The sequence below is a fragment of the Bubalus kerabau genome, chromosome 2 (assembly GCF_029407905.1).
Source record: "Bubalus kerabau isolate K-KA32 ecotype Philippines breed swamp buffalo chromosome 2, PCC_UOA_SB_1v2, whole genome shotgun sequence".
Taxonomy (NCBI): Eukaryota; Metazoa; Chordata; class Mammalia; order Artiodactyla; family Bovidae; genus Bubalus; species Bubalus kerabau.
This window is the reverse complement of record NC_073625.1, coordinates 83,884,131-83,909,760: the sequence shown is the minus strand read 5'-3', so window position 1 is coordinate 83,909,760 and position 25,630 is coordinate 83,884,131. Positions and strand designations below refer to the sequence as shown.

The 25,630-nt window shown below is 34.6% G+C and overlaps 1 protein-coding gene across 2 annotated transcripts in view; it reads right to left on the bottom strand.

Annotated features, from left to right (window-relative positions):
• EPHA3 (EPH receptor A3) overlaps positions 1-25,630 on the bottom strand; it is a 412,248-nt gene that overhangs the window by 20,591 nt on the left and 366,027 nt on the right. For both annotated transcript variants that reach the window (XM_055567856.1, XM_055567857.1), the window contains exons 12-15: positions 23,640-23,701; positions 21,434-21,643; positions 5,630-5,779; positions 3,904-4,097 (exon numbers count right to left, since the gene is read on the bottom strand). In XM_055567856.1, coding sequence (XP_055423831.1) covers positions 3,904-4,097; positions 5,630-5,779; positions 21,434-21,643; positions 23,640-23,701 — 616 coding nt within the window. The remainder of the gene's footprint in view (positions 1-3,903; positions 4,098-5,629; positions 5,780-21,433; positions 21,644-23,639; positions 23,702-25,630) is intronic.

Here is a 25,630-nt window from a genome sequence, read left to right as displayed (position 1 = left end):
CTTAGAAAATGCACACAACTGAATCACAGTTGGCATGAAGAAGGACACAGTGGCCTGTAAAACAATTAATAGTGTTGACCTTTAAATCTTGTTGCCAGAGAATGCCTCAATTAAGACAAGGCATAGAAACTGCTCTCTAAGGGAAATGGACACAAAGAAGACTCTTACGACAAGGAGAACAGCATGAGCTACTGTCCTCCTGTCTGACATGCTTCAACTTTCTGAAGGAACCTGAAGTTGGTCACTGAGGCTACCATACTATTTAAGTGAAAGGAGCTCAGGTTGAAAGGCTGAAATGCTCCCCACAAAGCAGTTGTGTAAATCAAACAGCCTTACATCTCTGCCTTAAATGCCTTAATGGGTTCCTCATGCATTTCAAAAAATTCCTAAGTCCTCCCCATGACCTGGGTATCCTCAAGTACTCTGGCTTCTGTTTGCCTTCCTGTGACAGACTCTTCCTCTCCCTTCTGTTCTTCCATTATGTTGTTGTCCTTCTGCCATTTTCGAGAACACTTTAGACTCATCTGCAGTTTATTTTTACTATGTCTAGAGTTCTTTTTTTTTTTTCCCCAACCACCCTTTAATGATCGATCACAACCTTTTATTTATTTCCTTCCTATAATCCGTGCCAGTCTATTGTCTATTTGTATACATTATAGAAGGTGTCTATTCATCTTATAAAATGTAAACTCTGTAATAAACATATTTGTCTTCATCACTATTCTCCAGCATCTGCACATGCCTAGCACATAGTAGATTAGCATACAATAAATAATTGTTAAAAAATGAAGAAATTAATATTTGAATAAAAGAAAGGACATTGGAGGAGCAGGGGTATTTAAATCACCAAAAAGAATGCAGATTTTTTTCCAAGTATAATGGAAATTCAAAATCAGTTATAAAGAGGTGACAAATAATATTGTATATACACAATTTATTGAATTCTCCAGACATGTATATTGAAGTGGGTAGTTATTCCCTTCTCCTTAGGGCATCTTCCTAACCCAGGAGTCGAACTTGGGTCTCCTACATTGTAGGCAGAGTATTTACCATCTGAGTCACCAGGAAAGCCTGACATATATTTATCAATATATAATTTATCAATATACAGAGATTGATAGGAAAATTCTGAAGACTCTGTGAGAGATGCTCAAAGTGGGACAAGAATGGAATTAGGGGACACATTAGGAGACTACTGCAGTGCCCTAGGTCAGAAGGAGAAAAAGTCATAGGAGAGAGCATTTGCAGTGAAAAGGGAGCGAAATGGATCATGTTGACACAGTGCTCACCTGGGTTGAAGTGTGGAGGCCAAGAAAGTGGGGCCAAGATGGTTCTAATACTGATTGGGCAGATGTATAGGTGCTAGTGTATTCAACTAAATTCAAAATGCAGTGGGAGAATGAGATTATCAGGAGTAAATAAAAGGATAAAATTTTGAATATTAAGTTTTGAAATGTCTGTCTTTGAGACCCTTATTGGAGAAGTTTGGTTCTGAAGGGTGGTAGAAAAATAAGAAAGTAGTTGACAAGAGATGTGGAATCAGCAGAGGTAATTTGATAAATAGCCTTTTCTAAATTCCCTTGATGATAAAAATTACCTGGAGTTTTTTATCGAATGTACAAATTCCACTCCTTTCCTGAAGATTCTGAATTAGTAGCTTGGGTTAGACCTGGATATTTGAACATTTAATAAATTCCCTCTAGTGATCCTTTTACTAGGGTAATTTGAGAAACAATGTTATAGAACATATTTTTATGGCAATAATCTTGCAGAAATAAAGAGCCTGCTTATGCAGGAGAGAGGGAAAGAGCCTGGATACACAGGGGATGGAGAGGAGAGAGAGAAAGGCATTTGCCTCTGACATTGGAAGCATACTTCCTCTCTCTCTTCTAATTACAGGAAAGAAGGACTCTCCTCTCTTGTAATTATAGGAAAGAAGAACACCAGTATGTTTTTGTTTTGCTGCTGGAATTTTCCATCTGATGGCTTGTATTTTCTCAATAAAGCATGTGGCAAGGGCATTACTGGAAAATTAAATGGGAAGAGGAACATGTGTAATCAGCTATGAAAAAGAATACAATAATCATTGTCAAAAGTGGGAAAGAAAATTTTCTAAAGAAAAATAAGATCTCTTGACATTGTTGCATGGCAACATAAGGTTGTCATTAATAAATTTATAAAGGCATAATCTGCCCAGCTGTGCATTTTAATGTCAATAAGAAAACATAAGCACAATTTCTAAAATTTTATAGTGAATTAAGAAAAATATGTTCCCTAAAATTACACCGTTTATGACAAAATAAATGGAATATATTAAAGTATTACATAATATATATTAGAATAAAAAATGTTCAGTTACTTTAATAAGAATGGAATAGTGAATTTAACAAAATTTGAATATGATAATATACAATTACATAATATGATCTGATATTAAGATTAATTTCCCATATAGAATTGGGTTTAACTATCTAGATAATATTACATGAGCTAGTTTTATATTGGTAGTGACCCTATGGAAATGGCTTGAATGCTGTTTTATGATCTGGAAATAGTTGAAAAGATATTCTTTTTTGCTATTGAGTAAAGTTTAAAAGAAATGGCTTCAGGGTATAAAATGAGGACCGTATGGCTCAGGGAAAGGCAGGTTTGTTATCTTGTTGGTTGTTAAACTGTCAGGTGGATTTCCTAATGAGTCTGCACAGTCTCATTCTGAAATTTAGGACAGAGATTCATCCTTGTAGGATAAGTTATCAGTAGTTTTACCTACTGGATATATATTAATAAATTCAATAGTATTGATCTCTTAAAAGTTATTTCTAACAAATAATCTATGACTCTTGTATACTTACATTAAGATTTTGATGCAAATTCTCTTTATTCATTTTATTCAAATGTAATGTAAAAGCTGGATCATATATGCTCGGTATAATTGTTTCCATTAAGGTAAAAAATTACATACTCTCAGTGCATTAACAAGCACTCTATCAAGTTGAAAGTCACAACTCTTAATACCTGTCAGTGAAAACAACAGATGTGTACAAAAATAAGAAAATTCTTTCCTATAAGGCTTTTATACGTGAGTCACAGTAAATCATCACTATGCAGTATGTATACATGTTAATTAATATTGTGGATTTTTGTGCACAGTAGGTGTAGTTCTTTTACTAAAACTCTGTAATTTAAGAACACATTATCAAAATGTAGAACTGTTTTTCACATATGTGTACAATGAGCATATACTTGACATTTCTCAAAACCATTAGGACAACTCAGTGATTCTCAGCTGGGAGGATTATGCATCAAGTCTAATGGACGTTGTGCCCTCAGGGGGGCCTCATGGCCACAGTGTGTTGCTGTCCAGGAACACTGACATTATTATACTCTTAGTTTTATCCTTCACAGTGTCTAACAAAGTAATCGGCACATAATATGGGTTAAATAAAGATTTGTTTAATCAAGGGAAAATTGCATTCTGCTAGCCAGTACAATGGCTTGGTGACACTATTATTATTTCTGTAATTTTATTTTAAATGCAGATTAAATCAAGACTTTGCTAGAATTCCCCAACACTCTAGATATCCTTTTTTGTTTTAAGTAACAGAGAATGGAAAGAATCTGTGTGTTCAGGGTTTCTATTGTGCAAATATTGAAGCCTGAATGTATACACGCTTCTAGGTAAGATGCAAGTTAAAAAATACCAGAACTTTATCAGTGTCATTCAATAGAATGAGATTTCCTCCTGAAAGTTAAGAAACAAACAAACAAACATGTCTTTTTAATCTTGAGGAATATACGTGTCAAAGTATGCAGTTGGGGGAGTGGAAGAAAAAAATTAACACCTCGGAGATAAAAATACAGTCATCTCAGAGATAGTGCAGGATGTAAAATCAAATGTGTCACCTTGCTGCCGCACTGGTGATGATCTTCAGACTGCCTGGGTTCCGGATAAGCTTGTCCAGAATGCTGACAATCTGCTCAAACTTGGGTCTGTTGTTTCTGTCTTTCTGCCAGCAATCTAGCATCAGCTGATACAACGCAGCTGGGCAGTCCATGGGGGGTGGCAGTCGATAGCCTTCATCCACAGCTTTAATTACCTGTGTGAGATGTAAAGTTTCCGGGGACTTAAAGAGGTGGAATTTCTTTTATTATAATACTTCTTTTTGGGCAGGTCACACTTATATGTATATTTCAAAGTAAAGTGAAAGGTTTTCATTTTAAATTTATTAAAAGCATAACAGCTTATTAAATAAATATTATTCATGTCTGAAAATGTTATATAAATAAGATTGAGACAGAGAAAGTGGATTTAGGAAAGAAGAGTTTGTACAGTAACTTTCTGGATTAAAATCAAAAGAAATGTTCTATGATACCGGAAATTTAGAAAACTATAAAGAAACTCTTATGTGGTAATGCATATTTCTGTGAAAACTCTATATAAATGGATGAATGCAGAAAAAAATACCACAGATTTTTATTTATATCACAGTTCAAATGGTACCTCTCAAATCGTAGTCAGTTCCTTTGTTAAAAGCCCATAGGTTGAACAATTAAGTGACTCTTAGTTAATCAGCATTTTTAAATCATGTAAAGTCATGATTTTCAAACATTACTCTGTATCAGAATCATCTGGAGAACTTATTAATACACAAATAGCTAATCTTTGATTCAATAACTCTGGGGAAAGTCCTGAGAATTTGCCTCCCTACAAATTTCCAGACCTTGCTCAAGCTGCTGGTCCAGAAAGCACATTTTGAGATCCTCTGATACAGAAAGAATTTGGAAAATAGAGATGTGGAAAAGTGAGTCTGATTTTCCCAGTGTCATTATAAAACGTGGCTTGTTTGAAGAAGTTCAGAAAGGTTTTTATATCCAAATACATTAAAAGCAATTTTATATGTGGTGAGTAGGAAATGACTAAAAGCGTCTCAGCTTTCCTTCTTATGTGTCTTTGAGATCATGCTCAGTCTCTGGCTAAGCATAAAGAAAACTCTCTGTGTGCTGAATCCATATGCCAATAGCATCCTTGCACTAAGCATTAGCAAAGCATGACTTATAAAAACAAAAATCCTTCTGAAAAATCATATCACAGTTGTAATAGAAAGTTAACAATTGTTTTCTCTATATCGAGACTTCAATTTGTATAACTAACTTCATGTGCAAGTTTAATACATTATAAGAAACAACATGTTAGAGATTGGTTGTTTTGTCTGACTTTGGGAAATGCTATATTTAAGTAAACAAAATGTTGGCACAGATGCATTAATTGAATCTACAAAGGATGGCAGAGTGTATCTTACTAATGTTACACTGAGACAATTTTGTAGCAAAAATAATTCAAACATTTCTTGATATCTATTAGCCATTTTGTCAGGCACTTATTTCATTACATTTTATTACAAATGTTTTCCTTTTGTCTCACTTCTAAACCCTTGCTTTAGGGAAAAATGTGAAGCTGTCAGAGCAACTCAATTAATATCTTTATAAGATTTGGAAACAATTTCGTTTCTTCTAAGTATTCTGTTTCAATGTCACAAACCAGGAGCCACCTGGTTTCATTATGCTCCACTTCCTTGCACAGCTTGATCTCTTAATCTGAACCCATAACTCATAGACTACAAATACTTACATCCTGATTGGACATCTCCCAGTATGGTCTCTCTCCATAGGACATCACCTCCCAGAGAACAATCCCGTAACTCCATACATCGCTGGCTGATGTGAATTTGCGGTAGGCTATGGCTTCTGGTGATGTCCACCGGATTGGGATCTTCCCTCCCTTGGAATGTAAAATCGTATATACATACACGATCAATGACTAAAACATACTATATACATTATCATCTGAAATATGACTGAATTTGTCGGGGCATTTCTTTTATGAAAGGGACTGTGGGTTTCTTCTGATATATCTCTATGTTCATATATTCTAATACCAACGAGAGAGTGGCAAAGGGAAAAACATTTGAAAATTGCTAAAATGCCGACATTTTTTTTTATCAGTTATGGCACATATCAGTCATCTGTTAACAGTAAATAGGATAGGAAAGTAGATAGGATATATCATATATTAGAATGTATTGAGGTGGATGTGTGTGCTTAGTTGCTCAGTCATGTCCGACTCTTTGCAACACCATGGACTGTAGCCCGTCTGGCTCCTCTGTCCGTGGGGGTTCTCTAGGCAAGAATATTGGAGTGGGTTGCCATGCCCTCCTCCAGGGGATCTTCCCAACCCAGGGATGGAATCCAGGTCTATTAATTGAGGTATCTCAAATCAACTTTTATTGATTTAATATATTTATGCATGAACAAACAAACTTAGTGCTAATGTTGATTTGTAAAGAATTTATACCACTTCTTGACACACAATTTCTTGTAGGTATTTAATTAAATACATTGCAAATGAAATTATACATCTAAAAACACTTTAATATATTCATCAATCATCTTAATTAATTTACTCAGTCCTCACTCTACCATTAGCCACTGAAGTACCCTCTATGTACAAGGCAGGCACCATATGAGCTAGAAAGATATAATGATTACAATCTGAGAATTTATAGTCTAGAGCAGATATTGCTTCTATGAGTTATGGGAGATATAAATGTATAACTCCCATGGAATTTGCTCTCAGTTTAATAAATACATTTAATCAAGATGTGCTGAGTAGTAACCATATGGGAAGTATTATGGTAGTCACTCTGGGTGAGACAAGCATAAATAATACACTGGCCCTTCTGTTTGGGAAATATCAAGAAAATAGTAATGATAATTAGTTGTTGTGAATAACTAAGTGAAAGGAGAATTAAGTATCTAGTGCTTCACATCTGAAACTTTACAATAGAGTCGTCTTGGGCTCATGCTGATTAAAACGGAAATTCTGATTCAGTAGTTCCAGAGTGTAGGCAGGATCTGCAGGTGATTTGGGAGCTTTTTAGAAATCAGATCCTGCCTGCATTGAGAAAGAAGACAGTAGTGGAATGGCTGTGATGCAGAACGTGGAGCCAAGTTTCTAACTAGAGAAACTGAGGCGGTCAAATATGAATTGAGCCTTGCAAATTGCACCAAATTTTATATAACCAGGAAAAAGGGATAGATTTTCCAAAAAATTCATATTATCAAAATATTATATGATATTCATCAAAGTGTGTTCTATTGATGTTTACCTCATAGGACTTCACTGTTTCTTAAGTAATGCTTGCGGGTGACAATATATTGCTTTGGAGAAATGAATTGGTGACTTGGGAGGTAAGTTATTAAATCTCATTATGCTTGAATTTCCTCATCTGTTATTTTGGAAACTAACAGTTCATAGCATCATTGTGAGGCTAAATGACAAATTTCAGTAAAATCTCTAGCATAGTTCCTGGCATACAGTAAAGCCTCAAGAAACATTAGCTTAATAGTACCATACTTTTAGAGAAATGGCATAAATCAACGCACAGAGGAGGAAAATATATGTTCTGGAAAAAACAGTTTCCAGTGTGGTAATACTACAGAAAATGTGGAGACATGTAATAGGAGAGGATGGCAAAAGGTCAAATCGGCTTTAATCACAGCAACATTGAGCAAGTGCTATCCTTGAGAGGAGAGCGGCATGTGCGATTGGAACTAGCTCAGTAAACTGCTTGACACTTTTCTTCGATATCTGTTCAGAAAGAGTACTGTCAGGAGGTCTTTGAAGGAGGTCAGGCTTACACAGGGTTTTGAAGGATGCATGCAACTGGAGAGAAGTGAGTGCAAAAAGGAGGACTGAGCACAGCCTTCTTGAGATGATTCCAGCCTCAGGGTTGTCCATGATTTATACCAGTGCAGTAAAATCAAGTTGGAGAGATGGGGGCTGGACTATGAGAGCTTTGGGAGTTCGTGAGAAACACTATAGAGCTCAGCGTGCATTGGAGTAAAGATGATCCAGAACCAGAAAGCAAAATAGAAAACACTATGAAGTCCCTCCGCTGTTCACCTGAAACTATCACAAAATTGTTTGCTAATTGGCTACACCCCAATACAAAATAAAAAGTTTTTAAAAACAGAGCTTATTTTCTTAGAAGTTGCCCCTTTATTTTCCATCTCACTTATACTCATTTATTCATTCTCATTTTTATAGTTTGTATTCTTTTTAATGAAAATGTAAAAGATCCTTTTTTATATTTAAATTTGGAGGGTTTTTTTTTCTGGTCTAATATTGCCCTTTCTCTGCCAATACATTCAATGCTAATAATAATAATAACGTTTAAAAAAAGAAATTAACTTACTTGCACCTACCGAGACCAAGTTTGGTTTTTAAGGATTCAAGATTTCAAATACCATCCCATCATTTTGATAAAAACAGAACTACACATATGACATTTAACTGAATCTATTCAAGATGCCAAGTGGAATTAAAGGGCATACATTCTTTCTCTTTTAAAGAACTCTGAGAATTAACAGAAGTCAAACAAATTGTATTCATGGGGCAAAGAAAAGATAATATTTAAAAATCTCAGCTGCATGTCTTATCTTTGCTACAGACACTTTGCCATTTCCTTTCCTTTGCCCAAAACAATTTACTAGTAGCACAAAAATTGCACTAAAAAAAGAAAGCTTTCCATGTTGAAAACTTTGTATCTATTAAGAAAATATAAGGCACAGATATGTATTACCTTATCAAGATCTCTTGAAATAAAAATACAGATATATAAAAAAAAATCCAAACCAATAGATGGATGACAACCATAAACAAGGTATTTTAGACTGATTGGTTGTGCCCTGAAAATGAAGTGATAACCATACATTCAAGATGCTCATCCTGACCCTAGGCAGCCATCACTGGATGAAGAAGAGAATGAAGATGATTAAGGATTATTGATTAGCATTCAGGGACTTTTTATCATTGGCAATAGAGTTATAATATACATAAAGCAACAAATAAAGTGTCTAATCTTTAATAGAGTACTCAATAATTGTTTTGCCCTTTCTTCCATTCCAATTCCCTTCAAATAGCACACTTTTACAATTTGTGCAAAGAATTTGATAAATGAATATATAAAGGAATTATTTTATGAATTTAGAGTAGCAGATTTTACTGGAGGTCTATGATAATTTTAAGAATTAAAAAAAAACAAGCAGTTCATTTGAAGAAAATAATACACAAAATTCATTTTTTTCAGAACATATGTAAATATTAAAAGTGAGAAAATATATAACATAATAATAGTTTAAAAAATTTTACAATTTTTGGATGTGCTCTTCTTTCCCTCATCTACAGTTTAATAATGCTGTTAGTCTCATGAGGATAGTAAAGATAAGAATTGCTGAGCATCAGTTTTTCACAGTATCTATACAATTATTAAACTATTGTTAGGGGAAACACAGACAAATCGCTCACCCTGCCCAGGCACCACAGTAACATTTGCCAGAGCTATTTTATGACTAAGGTCCTGGTAAGCAGCATAGAACTAACAAGCAACCACCAACTAAAAGAATTTGGGGAAGGTCAAAAGTTTCATGTGCCTTATCAGATTCGAAGAATCCTCCTCACTCAAATCCATCTTGGTTGAGTGTGCCACCAGGAAGGATCCTGAGGCAGAATAATTGGCCAGACACAACTCAGAAGCTAACCCCGTCACCATAAAACCTGAGTCTGCAAGCCATATGGCAGAGCGGTCCTCACAGGTTCCCTCACCTTCCCACTCCCCACCTGGGTGTCCCTTCCCAATAAAGTCTCTTGCTTTGTCAACATGTATGTCTCCTTGGCCGATTCATTTCTGAGTGTTAGACAAGAGCCTACTCTCCAGTCCTGGAAGGGGCTGCCCTTCTTGCAATATTGTCTCACAGGATGTTGTATGGACTAAGTATTTTAGAGTTTTCAGAATGTTATAAAGATTTTCATTTGACTCTATAACTATACATCCTAGATCAACAGTCTTGATATTAATGTTGTAGGAACTTTTCCACCCTAAAAATATCAGAAATAATTTAATAAGCATGTTTAATCTATGCACATGATTACTACTTCATTCCTTTGTGAATGAGGCTAAGTAAAATCTTAAAACATGAAAATAATTATGCAAAAGATAGATTCAAATGCTGACTAAAAATATGCAACATATTTACCTGTAGGTGAATGATTATTTATGAGTTTATACCCATGACATTTTAAAATTGAAATCAAAACATCAAAAGTAAAATGGTCATGTTTAATATTTAAAGCTTTGAGTGGAAGAAAAAATTTTAACTTTCAACAGTTAGATCAAAAGCAACAGAGAATAAAATTTAACGAAAATAAAAAGATGTACTATTTGTTAAGTTATGTGTGATATATCAAAGTTCAACATTATAGGAGACCTGATGGCAGATGGCTAGTCTGTTGCATAGTTTTTCACAAATGGCAGTGTATTCCACATTATCCCCTGTAACTTGCAGTCTAGTGTGGACAGGAGGAGTTATAAAGTATCTGAGAGAGATATTTGATCCCAACTTTCATTCTTTACACATTCTTTACACATGTTGGGTAACTTTAGATCAAAGTCTATCTATAGTAGCAATTTTGACATTCTAGACCAGATTAATTCTTTGCTGTAGGGGCTGTCCTGTGTATTGTAGTATGTTTACTAGCATCCTTGACCTCTACTCACTAGATTACATCAGTATCCTTCCAGTTGTGACAACCAAATGTCTTTAGAAATATCAAATATCCCCTGGGGAGCAAAATCATCCTTATTTGAATACTATTGTTTTAGATTATTTGTGACAAATCCGATCAACAAGTGAAAATGATTCAAATGAGATCCAGGATTTAACTGGATTTTATGTAGACCAAGTTATATCCTTTCTTTTTCTTTTTTTAACCATTAGCACACACTTCACAGATATTTTTACTCCTGTTTTAGTCCAGAAAAGGGCCAAGTTCATCAAAGTTAATCTCCTGATATGTGGATCTTGGTAAATATAATAGCATCCTCTTTAGATTTTTCTATTTTCTTTTTTCTGTCTTGTTTCCATTCTTTAATTTTTTTTTTAAAAGAAGCTAACTTTCTATTGCTAGGAAAACATATTAAGCATCAATTTCTTGTTAAAAGGAGGCCTCAATAATGAAAAACTTTGGTAATAAATAAATTTTTCCTACAAAAACAAACACTATCCATGGCTGCTGCTGCTGCTGCTAAGTTGCTTCAATCGTGTCCAACTCTGTGTGACCCCATAGACGGCAGCCCAACAGGCTCCCCTGTCCCTGGGATTCTCCAGGCAAGAACACTGGAGTGGGTTGCCATTTCCTTCTCCAATGCATGGAAGTGAAAAGTGAAAGTGAAGTCGCTCAGTCGTGTCCGACTCCTAGTGACCCCATGGACTGCAGCCCTCCAGGCCCCTCCGTCCATGGGATTTTCCAGGCAAGAGTACTGGAGTGGGTGCCATCGCCTTCTCCAAAACATAAATGCCATTCGCATAGTAAGACATTGGATAAAAGTCCTTGAGGGCTCAATTTGGTTCTGAAAAAGGTTAAAGAAGTTGCGGCCCATAAATTTTAATTTAGTCACACTTCATGATAACATTCTCTGCCTTCAAGCTGAGCATCTGTAGATCTGAGACTATCAAAATAAAATCAATTTAACATACAAGAGTCTGACACACAAAATTTCCTATAAGTAATGCATTGCAGAATTTATTTATATTTCTGCTTCTGACTGGACCACAATTCCTCTTCCTTAACCCCTCCCACTTCAACAAATTTAAGCTCACATTGACTTATATTTTTTTCTTCTTTTCACATTAAGAAATTTCCTTTTCAGTTTATACATGAAGGGGACATTTTACATTTTTAAATGCTTACCAAACACATCCTTCAATGAGCTATCCCCAAATTTGGATTTGATGAGACAAATGATGTCATCATTTGGCATACTGCCTTCCTGACACAGTAAAACTTTCTAATGCAACTGTTATTAATGAGCTAAAACTTTGCAATTTAGGTTTTGGTTGGTAAAATGCTACTAGGCGTTCAGAAAAGTAAAGTGCCAGATAGTTTCTATAAAAGTAATTTATGAGGATGCACTTTTTCACAATATTTTAACAGTTCATAAAATGAAACATTTACTTAAGGTGGTCTTTCTACCCACATGTAAGCTCCCCAGATATTTCTGTATTTGAGAAAAGTCTCCAGTTGCCTGGAGCAAGCCCAGATGCATAGCATATGGACTGTGTATAAAACATCAATTGCAGAGGAACCTCCAGTCCAAATTCAACAAAATTAGAAGTTAACGCTTGTTCCCCATATTTACAATACTGAACCCAGAGCCAGCTCCTGCCAATGCTGGTGTCTCATCTATGACAGTTAGTAACTGGGCCTGCAGGGGGACTTATGGTCACTTGTTCCATTTGGATTCTTAAATTTAGTAGGAATTAGGAGTTGTCATTTCTAGGCTTAGCTTTGACCATATTATCTAATTTTTGCCAAGTGTCTTAGCCTCTCTTTGCAGATATCTCATCATTCCTAAACCAAGGTTCATGGAAAACATAAAACTTGACTCTACATTTAAAGTTCTATCTCTAGGAGCTATGCTAACTTATAGACTTTTGCTTTTCAACTTTCAAATTTCCATCTAAAGATGGTGACATTTTTAAAATTAATTAATTTGGACTCTTAAAGATGATCTTAATTTTGGACTAAATTACATACCTATTGGCTGTAATATCTGGATTTGCTCTCATTGAATGTTTACAGAAAAGTAAAAGAAGAATAAAATGATACAGGTAAAGATACTAAGGATGATCTCGGCAGAGGCATTATATAATTGCTGAACTCTAATATAGAATTAAAGTAGTCCAAAACCTTGCTCATTTTGTCCAGAAACAGCAGTTAGATTAGGATTCGCACAGTAAACCTGTTTGTTCTTTGAAGATCTGTAATTTGGTTCTCTAAGTTTAATGAATTTAGACAGTTTAAATGAGACATTTGGCTAAAAGCCCTGAATTTTTCAGATGCTTAACTGAAGTCAGCTCATTCACTGTGGGCTAGGGGGCTTCAAGTCTTGATTTCTAAAGAAAAGGAATGTAATTGCTGAAATCTTTGGACATTGAAGCCTAGAATCTTATGTCAGCCCCAATTTTTCTCTAATAACACACACAAATCTCTCCTTACTGGATTAGGAAATGCTTGGCTGATTCATATTTCATATGCTTGCCTATGAGCTCTATCAGGTCATACCTAGAGTGACAAAGGACTTTGCAGAGTTTATCTTAGTAAACCCGGAGTAATTGAGTGTTTAACCTGGAGGCAAATACTGGCTTCTCAGGTTAGAATTGGAACTACAGAGATAAATCATTTGACTTAAGAATTTAGGATCTATCTATTGTCAGGAAGTAAACTTCATTCACTGCAGACAACAGGAGACAACAAGGTGAAGGGCAATCCAAGAAGACTCTCAGGGGAAGCATCTGTTTGAATTCCCCGTAGTTCAAATCTAAAAGCCATTGAGAGAATTGTTCCAGCAGATGTTGATTGCCACCAGAGATCAGAGACAGATGATCTCTCAGGTAGGAAAAGTCAATACTTTGAACTTTTGAAATTTTTCAATATTATGTGAGATGCTTAAGAATTTCTTAAAAGTATTCACCTTGCTTTCTATTAACAAGTAACTCTATGACTATCCAGGAAATAAAGTACAAACAAATAGCTTTTCTGTTACTTTCAGACTCACATAATACAATATAAAATTAGGTTAGCTGATGTATATGTTCAACAAGCAATAAAAAATTGGGGGATAAGACTAAATATACATCCTCATATAGATACAGGTATTTTCAATGTTCAAAGAGATTTTAAATGTTAAACTTTGTGTTTTATATATACTGAATTCCTACTTTATTTATTAAAGGTTATAGAAATTCATTTGAAAGTGATTTTTTAGCACTTGGAACACAATTTTCAAAAAAAGCCATCTTAATAGGTAAACAAATCAGAAAGACTTACTCAATATACTAGGAATACTGCATATTTACAATAAAAATAATGAAATAGAAGTATTAAATTCATTCTATTAGAAATCAATGAAAAAAGTACATAACTTTAGAAAGTTTGCTTCCTTGATTTTATTAATATTGATAACTAAAAAATTAAAGATAGTTTGAGAATCTCATTATCTGCTGAGACAATTCTAACTAGACATCAAGACAATGGTGCCCTTGTACATCTATGTTTGGTAAAGATCTCTTGAAATATGTGGGCAGTTCCAGAGAAATGGCTAGCAAAGGAAAGGGAAAAAATAATGGGAGTGGACTTGAACCATGGCATATACAACTATGATTGAAAAAGAGTCATAGGACAGGAATGAGTCTGATTATTAGCCATTCCACACATCAAGTGACATGACTGGCTTGGGACAAACACGACTGCTATTCCTCCCTATCCAAAGTAGCTGGGGCTGGTCACTGGCTTCAGCATCTATGGGAAAAGCTTCAGGCAACGTGCCATCACAAATTGAAAATAGGGGATATTCACAAATCAACTGGAAAAGTTTTAGAAACTGATTTTTACTAAGCTTCCAGAGCTCACCACACTACAGACTGGCTCAATCATTATTCACTTGTTTTTTAGTCTGAGTTGTATCATTAATCTGATTACTTAATTCGTCTTCCAAAGTGAGCCTGTTGGAATTAGAGAAATTATTAAAGTTATTTCATTAAACTGAAAAGTAGTTAGGGCAAAATGAATCTCACCTAGTAACCTCAATATTTACATCATTTTCTCCTTTACTCTCATCAATTTTCTGTCCTAATGTCATTTTATCAGAGAAACTCTCTTTGGTCATCCTGTCTAAAGCAGCAGCTCCCTCACACTGTCCACATTCCTCTAGCAAGATGCCTTGCTAAATCTTTACCTGTTTGTTTATTAAGTGAAATTCCACACTAGAATGTAAGATCATGAAGTCAGGGCTTTGCTTTCAACTTTGGATCCTCAGGTCTTAGAACAGGGCCTAGTATGTTTTATAGGCACTCAAATAATTGTTGAATGCATGATGCATTGTAGAGAAAACAGTTCCTGCTAGAGACTATGTGTAATGTATTTACATAGAACCTCCTCATTCCTGTGTGCCACTCCAAAATCATAGTTGTGATTTTTCTTCACATAAATCTGGATGGATTATTTTCACATGTGGAAATGGTTGCGCTACCCATCTGTCTGAAATGGGTGGCTAGAAAGTGTCAGTTCTTTCATTAAACTTTGATGTAACATTAACTGAGGTTATAAAACCTTCCAGAGTTTTCTGATTTTTGAGTATATAGCATTTACTTTGTGAAGCTACATAAAACATAAGCTATATACTGATCTTAAAAGAGTAAAAAATATCTACATTATTTGAGCCCAAGCTTATATTGAATTACTATATGAAGGACACTGATTAGATATTTACTTATTTTTTCATTCATATATAAATTACACATGACATATTACTTATCAACATAATATAATTATCTTTTTTATTGCACAAAAGTTTTTAGTCCTTGAGAATTCTACAGAACTAAGGGTCATGTTTTCTAGCATTTATATTTATAATACTGAATATTATATTCAAATAGGGTTATCCTGAACCAGAGTATTCAACCACTTAGCTTTTAATCATTCATTTTAGCCACTTTTTCTTTCTTGTTTTGCAAATAAAATTACATAAGACAAAGTGGTAGTAGAATATTTCTGGCATTAACTTGGCAGAATCACAGAGAAAAAATATAGAATAAATTATTACGTAAAATAAGATTCCTTAACACGTAATGCCTGAGATAAGTTTTCATTTGGTTTTATCTTCTAAAAATCAAATAGGTGTTAATTTGCCATGGGCAATGTGATACAAGACAAAACTTTTCATTCAATATAATAATCCACTTGGTAATTATTCAGTATCCATGTCTACAACATAAATAAAAAGAAAAAAACTAATTAATGAAGGATATAACCAAGAACACATCATTTGGTTTTCTCACATTTCCCAAGTCAGTTTATGTGGTAATTATACCACTAAAATGAATTTGGGGACTTAAGAACTGGATTGACTTTACATGTCACAGTATATAAATTAGATAAAAGTCTATATTTTCCCTAACTTAATCCTGCTTAAAACAGCAAATTGAAGACTATTATCTTGGAATTTTGTATCCCATCAATTCAACATAAAAATATGTGTCCATTTAAAGTGCACACATATATAATATATGTGTCATATTTAAAGTGAAATTTCATATGAAAAAGATTAAAAATTATTCATTCAAAAACAGTCTCACCAATAACACCCCACTTCTGATATTATAAAAAAGAGCAATTATTAGTTCAGTGCAAAAAGTAGGAAAATGCATAATTATACTCTAAAAGTTACACAATGTGTAACTAAAGAGAGGCAATTCATTTTTCATTTGTTTTTCTCAATAACAAAATCTTTGATGTTTTAAATTTGTAGAGCTAAATACTCTAATCCTATTCATTCCAAGTAAAATCCAGGTCTTTTAAGATGGTTTGCGACCTTAGGTATGCAACCATAGATAAGCTTGAAGACCTTTCATCAAAATGTGCTATAGCATATAATACTATAACATAAGTTAGATGTTATATCATTTAACAACTGCTCAAATATTTACTTACTTTTTAAGGTGCTATTTTCCTCATAAAGTATCTATAACAGTGGTTCTCAAAGTGTTATCCAAGTATTTCTGGTTGTCCTCAAAAGCATTTCAGGGGGTCTGCAAGACTGAACTATTTTCATTGTAATATTAAAACTTTATATCTTTCTCATTCTCATATCTCATGAATGTACAGTCAAATTTTTTAAAGGTTACAGGATGCACAATAATATTGTAAAATAAAAAGTGTCTGTGTTTGGAATTTCTGCATAAGTCAGTAGTGAGAAATAAAGAGAAATAACTAGAAGTGTGTATTAAAAAAAATGTCCAATTTCCTACCCAATATTCTTTTGGAAAAGATAAACACACATAAAAGTGTATATTATTATCCCAGCTGACCCTTTCCCTTAGGCATACTATTGAGGATACAAGGAAGGAAAACTCAGGATATACTTAAGACAGTATCAAAAGCAGCAAGATTAAATCTCTGATACATTTTTTTAAGTTGTGAAACTAAGGGTTTTCTCAACTTCTCAGATATTCCCTCCAGTTTGTGTGTGTGTGTGTGTGTGCTCAGTTGTGTCCTGCTCTTTGCAACCCCATGGACTGTAGCCTTCCAGGCTCCTCTGTCCATGGGATCAGGCAAGAATACTGGAGTGGGTTGCCATTTCCTTCTCTAGGGGTTCTTCCTGACCCAGGGATCGAACTTGCATCTCCTGCATCTCCTGCATTGGCAGGCATATTCTTTACCACTGAGCCACTGGGGAAGCCTCAGTTTAAGAATCTTTAAATATAGAATTAGTGGATATAATTTCTATTTCTCTTCTGCTCTGACTGTCAACCACAAAGACGTTTTAAAAATTAGAACAGCAGACACCCTACATCCATTCAGTGTCATTGAATCTAATGTCTCAAAGATTTCTTAGTGCAATTACAATCTCTACCTAAGGGCAATAATTTTCAGAGAAGCAGTCGAAAGGTTTACTGCACTGAGGCACTGAATGCTAATTCCTGAAATATGTTAAGTGTGACTAAAGTAACGTGACTGTAAAAAAGATTAACAAGAATGTGTTTATCCAAAAAGAATGCCTCGGCACACTATTTTAAACGGTGAACTTGTTTTTCTGAAATAACCATAATCATAGCATGCTAAATCTAATAAATATGGCAGACGTCTAAGCTGAATAACACTGTTTTTGGTTAGGAAAAAAGTCGACTTTACAACAGAGTACTATTTTCCTTATTTATTAACTATTAGCTTACTGAAACCACAGATTTTATCTTAGTCAAGTCTGCTTCCCAAAATACTATATGCTTAAAGACTTTTGAGTGATAGTACAATTTACACTCTAGTTATAAAGATAATTTCAAAGGAGAAAATCCTCAAACATTTTGGGCAATAGCAGTCTTCCTGCAGTAAGTACCCACTCCTAAAAAGACAGCTTAGTATGACAATAGTCATTTACTTGCTTCAGTGTATTTGTTTAAAAAACAATATAGCAGTCCTATTACTTTATAATCATACTTCATATTTTACATAAATTATAAAATTATTTTACTGAACAAGGCTTATTATGGAAAATTAAATCAAAGACGTCTAAATGATTCCAGAAATGCAGACGCAAATTACAGCTTCTCAGAGGGAAGTCAGAACCACCACAGATATTTTGAGGAGTTCCAAGAAAATACAAGGATGAACACTGAAGAACTTTAAGTAACTATTTATTGATAGTGAATTGAGACCATTTGGATGATGTGATTTTGAAGAATCGTCTGGGCATGAAGCATCAGTGCAAAGATCCTGCTGCATTTTTATTTCACAAATACTAATGAAGAACTTCAGAGAAGGCAATGGCACCCCACTCCAGTACTCTTGCCTGGAAAATCCCATGGATGGAGGAGCCTGGTGGGCTGCACTCCATGGGGTCGCTAGGAGTCAGACACGACTGAGCGACTTCACTTTCACTTTTCACTTTCAAGCATTGGAGAAGGAAAAGGCAACCCACTCCAGTATTCTTGCCTGGAGAATCCCAGGGACGGGGGAGCCTGTTGGGCTGCCGTCTATGGGGTCGCACAGAGTCGGACACGACTGAAGCGACTTAGCAGCAGCAGCAGCAGGGAAGAACTTTGACACAGCAACACTGTCCTTTTACTAAGTTTGAAGAAGTGATCTTGAGGATCCCTTGGTTCCAAAAAAGTAACAATCAGTAGAAATAAAGCTCTGAAAGTTGACAAGATATAGTCTGCAGAGAGCAGATGATTTAGATTTGAATGAATCTTTCAAGTTTCTATGAGAGAAATTGTTTCCTGGAGTATCCTGGTGCAAGAGTTCAGAACCAACCACCCCAAAATATTTCGCTTTGGAATGTGAATGTTTTTGAGCCAAAGGCAATCAAGACCTTCCCAGTTCACGAGAACCTTCTGTCTCTCACCTGAGTGAGTGAGTGAAAGTCACTCAGTTGTGTCTGACTCCGCGACCCCATGGACTATACAGTCCATGGAATTCTCCAGGCCAGAATACTGGAGTGGGTAACCCTTCCCTTCTCCAGTGGAACTTCCCAACCCAGGGATCGAACCCAGGTCTCCCACATCGCAGGTGGATTCTTTATCAGTTGAGCCACCAGGGAAGCCCCTTAGCTACCCAAAAGAATTTATATCAGGGGGAGAGTCCTTTCTTTGAACGAGATATGTTAGCAGAGATAAATTTTATCTGCACGGCCCATATATATGGTAGAGCAAACATCTAGTTGCCCAGCATCTAGTCTTCTTAACCTTGTGAATTACTGTTCTTTCCTTTGAAGTCCCAGGCTCTCCTTGGCTCAAGGAGGCACATATACCTCATTTTACCTTTCTGTCTTTGATCCTCTCATATATGTGGGATTCCCATGCATATGAAATTAAATTTATTATTCTGTTAATCTGTCTCATGTTGATTTGATTATTAGATCAGCTAAAAGAAGCTTTGAAGGGTAGAGAAAAATTCTTTCTCCCTAACAATGGAAATCAAGACTAGTATTGAGAATAAGACAGCTCTCATTTAAAAATGGGATATGGATTACTGTTTAGAACCTAAATGAATTACCAGAACATAGAACATCTGACAAAGGCTTTTATTCACAAATAGCTTTTATTAGAACTGGAAAAATGTTTTGGATAAGGTGATTTTTGTAACAGGGATAATGCCAGCAAGAATGATACTTTTCATGGAATATGTTAAAAGCTCATACAGTATCAGAAGATTACGAGGGGTATCTGTAGAAGGCACAGTTATTGTTGTTGTTTAGTTGCTAAGTCATATCTAACTCTTTTGCCACCCCATAGTCTTTAGCCCACCAGGGCTAAATCTCTGTCTGTGAGATTTCCCAGGCAAGAACACTACAGTGGGTTGCCATTTCCTTCTCCAGGGGGCCTTCCTGGCCCAGTGATCGAACCCACATCTTTTGCATTGGTAGGTGGATTCTTTACCACTAAGTTGTCAGGGAAGCCCAGAATGCAGAGTAGTAGCGAGTAAAATAAAAACCATTTTCCTCTGGATAGCAAATATTTTATTGTCTGCTGCATATGTTGTCCCCTGTAATAATAATTTAGTCACAAAAATGCTTTGCTGCAGCATGTTGGCTACTTAATTTTTCTGGTCAAAGAAGGAGCACTAAAAGACACTATCAAGATACTTACACCCCCAAAATGTGTAATTTTTTCACATTTTCAGAGCTGTGTAGAAGTCACTGGTCTAAACTCAATCAACTAGCTGCAAGATATAAAAATTTCTTACATTTCTCTTGTTCTTAATCTAATGAAGTAAGAACAGCAACATTTTTATGCAGAACACAGTTTCTAAAAACACAGATTCATGAACAAAGGTAATCTACTACAGAGCATAACTGAACATGGGAAATACAAACGAGGGTGAAAGCTACTAGGAAGTTCTAACTTCTAAGTCAACACATCTAGGGACATATCTGGGGCTCTCAGCTTCTTTCTGTGGTTCTATCACTGTAGTTTTACTTGTAGATGAAATTCAATCTTGCATATTGAACTCTTTCTTAGAGTGACATATAGTTGCCATCTGACAACCTTAGAGGTTAATAGCTATTGAGATTCATGACGCCGGAAAAGAATGAGAATTTTTTGTTTGTTTGTTTAATCAGGGATAAACCTCTAGAATTAAGAAGAAACCAGCAGAAGTTGACTGTCTTTTTTAAAAAAAAACCCTCCCATTCTCATGGCTAATGAAGATTTTGGTATAGTAATTGCCTAACTGCTTTCCATGTAGCTTGTTATCACTTTTTATTTTCATATATAAAGGCAACCATGATGAAAAGATGAGTAAATAAGATTTAGATGCATGAGAATCTTGCTGCCTTTTTTTGGAAAATCATTAAGCCAACATGAAATTTCAGAATTAATATCATTACTCACTTAATGGACAGTGACCATCTATTTTCCCAGAATACGTAACAATATTTTATTTTTAAAGGATAAATCTCATTTGGGGGAAGATACAGTTGACAAAGGGATTCCCCTGTGACTCAGTGGTAAAGAATTTGTTTGCAATGCAGGAGATGCAGCAGACGTGGGTTCCATCCCTCGGTCAGGAAGATCCCCTGGAGGAGGGCATGGGAACCCACTTCAGTATTCTTCCCTGGAGGATCCCAGGAACAGAGGAGCCTGCCTGGCTACAGTCCATGGGTTTGCAAAGAGTCTAACACTACTGAAATGGCTGAGCAGGCATGCATGCACACATAGTTGACAAAGCATTTTGGGATGTGACTTCTATTTATTTGTTAGTCAACATAATGCAAGTTGTTAAATATAAAAGAATAAAAAAAGAAAACAAGTTACTCACTCTTGTTGTGTAAGCAGCTTCTGGGTCATCTTCTAGAACCCGTGAAAGTCCAAAATCAGAAACCTTACACACCAAATTACTGTTGATCAAGATGTTGCGAGCAGCAAGGTCTCGGTGAACATAGCCCATGTCTGAGAGATACTTCATGCCAGATGCTATGCCTCGAAGCATCCCTACCAGCTGGATAACTGTAAACTGGGCATCATGTTTCTGAGAAATAGTTCAAATGTACAGTTAAGACGTGTTGCTATTTCCTAAGACATATCTTGATTACATTTTCATATACTGAATTATACTGAATCCCAGGGATGGGAGAGCCTGGTGGGCTGCCGTCTATGGGGTCGCACAGAGTTGGACATGACTGAAGTGACTTAGCAGCAGCAGCATACATCCTGGTTTTAAGTACACAAGCCAAACAAGATATACAAGAGTAAAGCAAAACAGTATAACAGCTACAATACTTTGCAGCAAGAAGTTGCCTAATATTCTTTAACTTCAGGTTCAAAACCAGAACTTTGCTGGTCTTTTGAGGAGACAAACTCCTTCTCAGAAACTTTAAGATCAAGAATAACAAAATAAAATGGATCCTCTGGCTGTTTCTCATGTTTATTGGCTTAATTGAATGTTTATTCTTCCTTTTTGTTTTCATGTGTTTTATTAATTACTTCAAATAAGGTAACTTTAAATCTTTAATTATAAAAAATAGTTGAAAATTAGTCAAAAATATTTACTGAGTATATGTTTTTCTACCCAACCTCGAGTTTTACATCATAAAATTGAAAGCAATAGGAGATAAATTCAGAGTACTAGATTTAGAAAAGTTTCCAATCTGTCTGGATTAAAATAGAAACATATAGTTTATACAATAGATAGATGATAGCTAGATAGATGCATGCATATATACGTAGATGTATAAAAATTTAATGTCTAGTAATATTTAAACAAACAATAATTTAAAAGGAATACTTATTATACTTTAAAAGAATGCTTATTAAATATTTTAATTACTTGAGTTGTAAAATGTTTGTTTTTGAAATATGTCTGTGAAAATAATTGCTACTAAAATCTTTATTTGCCTTATAAGTATTAAAATAAAGAATACAATTTCTCATTCATACACAAATTAGAATTTTTTCCATGATTATGAATTATAGTATATGTTTTATCTACCTACCTATCTATCTATCTATCCTTATCTACATAGTGCTGAAAGAACCCTGAGAATAGGGTCTAAGTCTTGATTTTTAATCTTTTTTATCCTTGTAGTGACTGATGATTGACAGTGTCTTGAATTACACATAACTTCTGAATTTCTTTGAATATAATATATGTTGAAATTATTAAAACAATTTTTATAAATATAAACAGCTGAAATTTATATGTAAATATATGTTATGCTGCTGCTGCTGCTAAGTCGCTTCAGTCATGTCCGACTCTGTGTGACCCCATAGACGGCAGCCCACCAGGCCCTGCCGTCCCTGGGATTCTCCAGGCAAGAACACTGGAGTGGGTTGCCATTTCCTCCTCCAATGCATGAAAGTGAAAAGTGAAAATGAAGTCGCTCAGTCATGTCCGACTCTTAGCGACCCCATGGACTGCAGCCTGCCAGGCTCCTCCGTCCATGGGATTTTCCAAGCAAGAGTACTGGAGTGGGGTGCCATTGCCTTCTCCAATATATGTTATACATGTATATATATATGTATATAAGTTATGATAAGGAATGGTATCTCTGGATTGAAAATCCTTAGGCATTATATCATATGCTTAGGTTCTGAGAGGACAGTACTCTGTAAGAAAGAGAAGGTCTTTTTTCTTATAGTAGATGGAGGTTGCTTTAAATAAAAAAAAATGAGTGTTTCTATCTTATACCAATTTTATTTATGTCTCACTTTAGAACCTTTAAATTTTTGTTTTAACTAATATGAATCTTGTCTGAATAAAAAAACGGAAGAAAATTACACAAATTTAATTTAAAAATATAAACCATCAACATTTGGATGCTACAAGATAAAGATGTAATTTTACAATCTTCCTTTTACTCTTTAGTCCCAACAAAGTCAGTTTTCTTAAAACATTGATTATCTAACAGGCATAATAATAGAGGTTGCCACTATCATATTCAGCAATTTATTCCATATTTATATATGTTTGTAGATAGATAAAGATAAGGTGGAAATATGTAAATGTATGTAAAGTACCTACTTACACGTAAGAAACTGTCCAAGGAACCATTCTCCATGTATTCTGTGACAATCATAACAGGTTTACCTAGGTTTAGATAAATAATAAATGCATAATCATCAGTAGAGTTCAACAAATACCATGCAATGAATACACATAATACATTTTGATATACCTGATTAAAAAACATAAATTTTTCTCTGTCCTGCAAAATTTGCAAAGTTGCAATTAAAAAGAAAACTAGTTTTCAGTAGAAAATGAAACAAAAAAATGGAGAAAGATTTGTTTCCAGAAAAGAGCCTATAACCTATATGATATGTAAATTAGCTTATTTGACATGGTTTTCCTTAAATCAAATGATGACACTTTCTTTAACTGCGTTTTATTTTAGCTGATATACAAAATCAAGTATTTCTGTCTTTAAGCCCAAGTAGAGCCAAAAATTCCACAATTATTTACACTTTATATGGATATGTACAGAGCTATATGCTAGGTGTTTTCTCTTGGGCTGGTTATTCAGAAGCAAGTAAATCAAAGTCCCTACATTCATGGATCCTATGTGTAAATTGGCAAAATAATTAAGACTAATAATTAAAACCACTTTAATCCATATTCAATTAACACATTAACAGTTATAAAATCCATACTACCTTTAAAAGAAAAATAAAATTAAAATTGCTGTTGGTAGTAACTTATAATAACCATTTTAGAAATATGGGTCTTAAACACCATTAAACATTTTAACAAGCATTTAAATATCTTTATACATACTTCATTTTTATTAAGTGCTAGTTTCACTATTTTATATATACTGACACTAATTATCATCATTCTCACTTTTTATATGAAAAAAACCTGAAATATTAATTTAATGTCTCATAGCTAATAAGTTATAAAACCAGAAGTTGCAACTTGAATATATTAATTATGCTGTTACTTTGGAAATGTACACTGAGGGAAACATTCAATATATGGAAAAGCACTAGACAAATGCACAGAAGTGCTAAGTATGCTGATACTTAGATCTACAAATAGAATAAATCTTCAACTATAGGTAATAATTGAGGCAACTGTTGCGTGTCAGTTCTACGGATCATTCTGAATTGAAAGAATAACTGAAGACTACAGCAGTTAAAAAAAAATTATTACAGTAAAATGTAACTCCGGTTTCAAAACCTACCCATATTACCACAGCATAGTTCACTTCCTTTATTGTTGCTTTCTTTATATACTGCTTTAAATGTAAATCTTTCATGTTACAAAAAAAAAGAAAGAAAGAAAAACCCACTTATTTTCCAAGTCCAGAAGACCTGAGTTAAGTTTTGACTAAGCATGAGAGACCTTGAGCACAGAATAGATTTTTAACAAACATTCATGTCACATAATTGTAGAGCAGGCATAATTTTTTTCATATGTTTCTTCTGCATCATGGTTTAGTTTGCCATTTTGATGCCAGACAATAGCTGTCTTTCCTTGTTTTTCCTTTCATTAGTGAAACTCTTATTTCATACCGGTTGTGAAGTATGGCTTAGTACCAGGAAGATTACACTTACTACATTTAGTATGTGAATATATCCCAAGCTGTATGTCTTATTTATTTAGAGGTGAGGAAATTATTTAAATTCTGTAAAATTTGTTAGATTTTCATATATGTACAAATCAACTGACACAGTGATTTGTTGTCAATTAAGACCGATGTAGTCATGTATTTGGGGTAATATATCAGACACATTATACATCTCTTGGTGTACCACTGATATAAAGTTTTTTAAGCTAAATATTAATAAAATTTTCCACACTTTCAAAAACAAGAAACAACCTGATAATGCCTAAAAAGTTATTTTAGTCAAAACCGTGAGCCTCCAGTCTTGCTTCTTCAAAATTATAACTAAACTTTGATTTAACAGTATTTAGGAAAAAAGAGAAAATTCAATGGTTTCTTGAAAACTTCTCTCTCTCCTGAACTGGTAAATCAAATATCTAAGGACTGATTCCAGAGAACTAACCTGAAGTGAA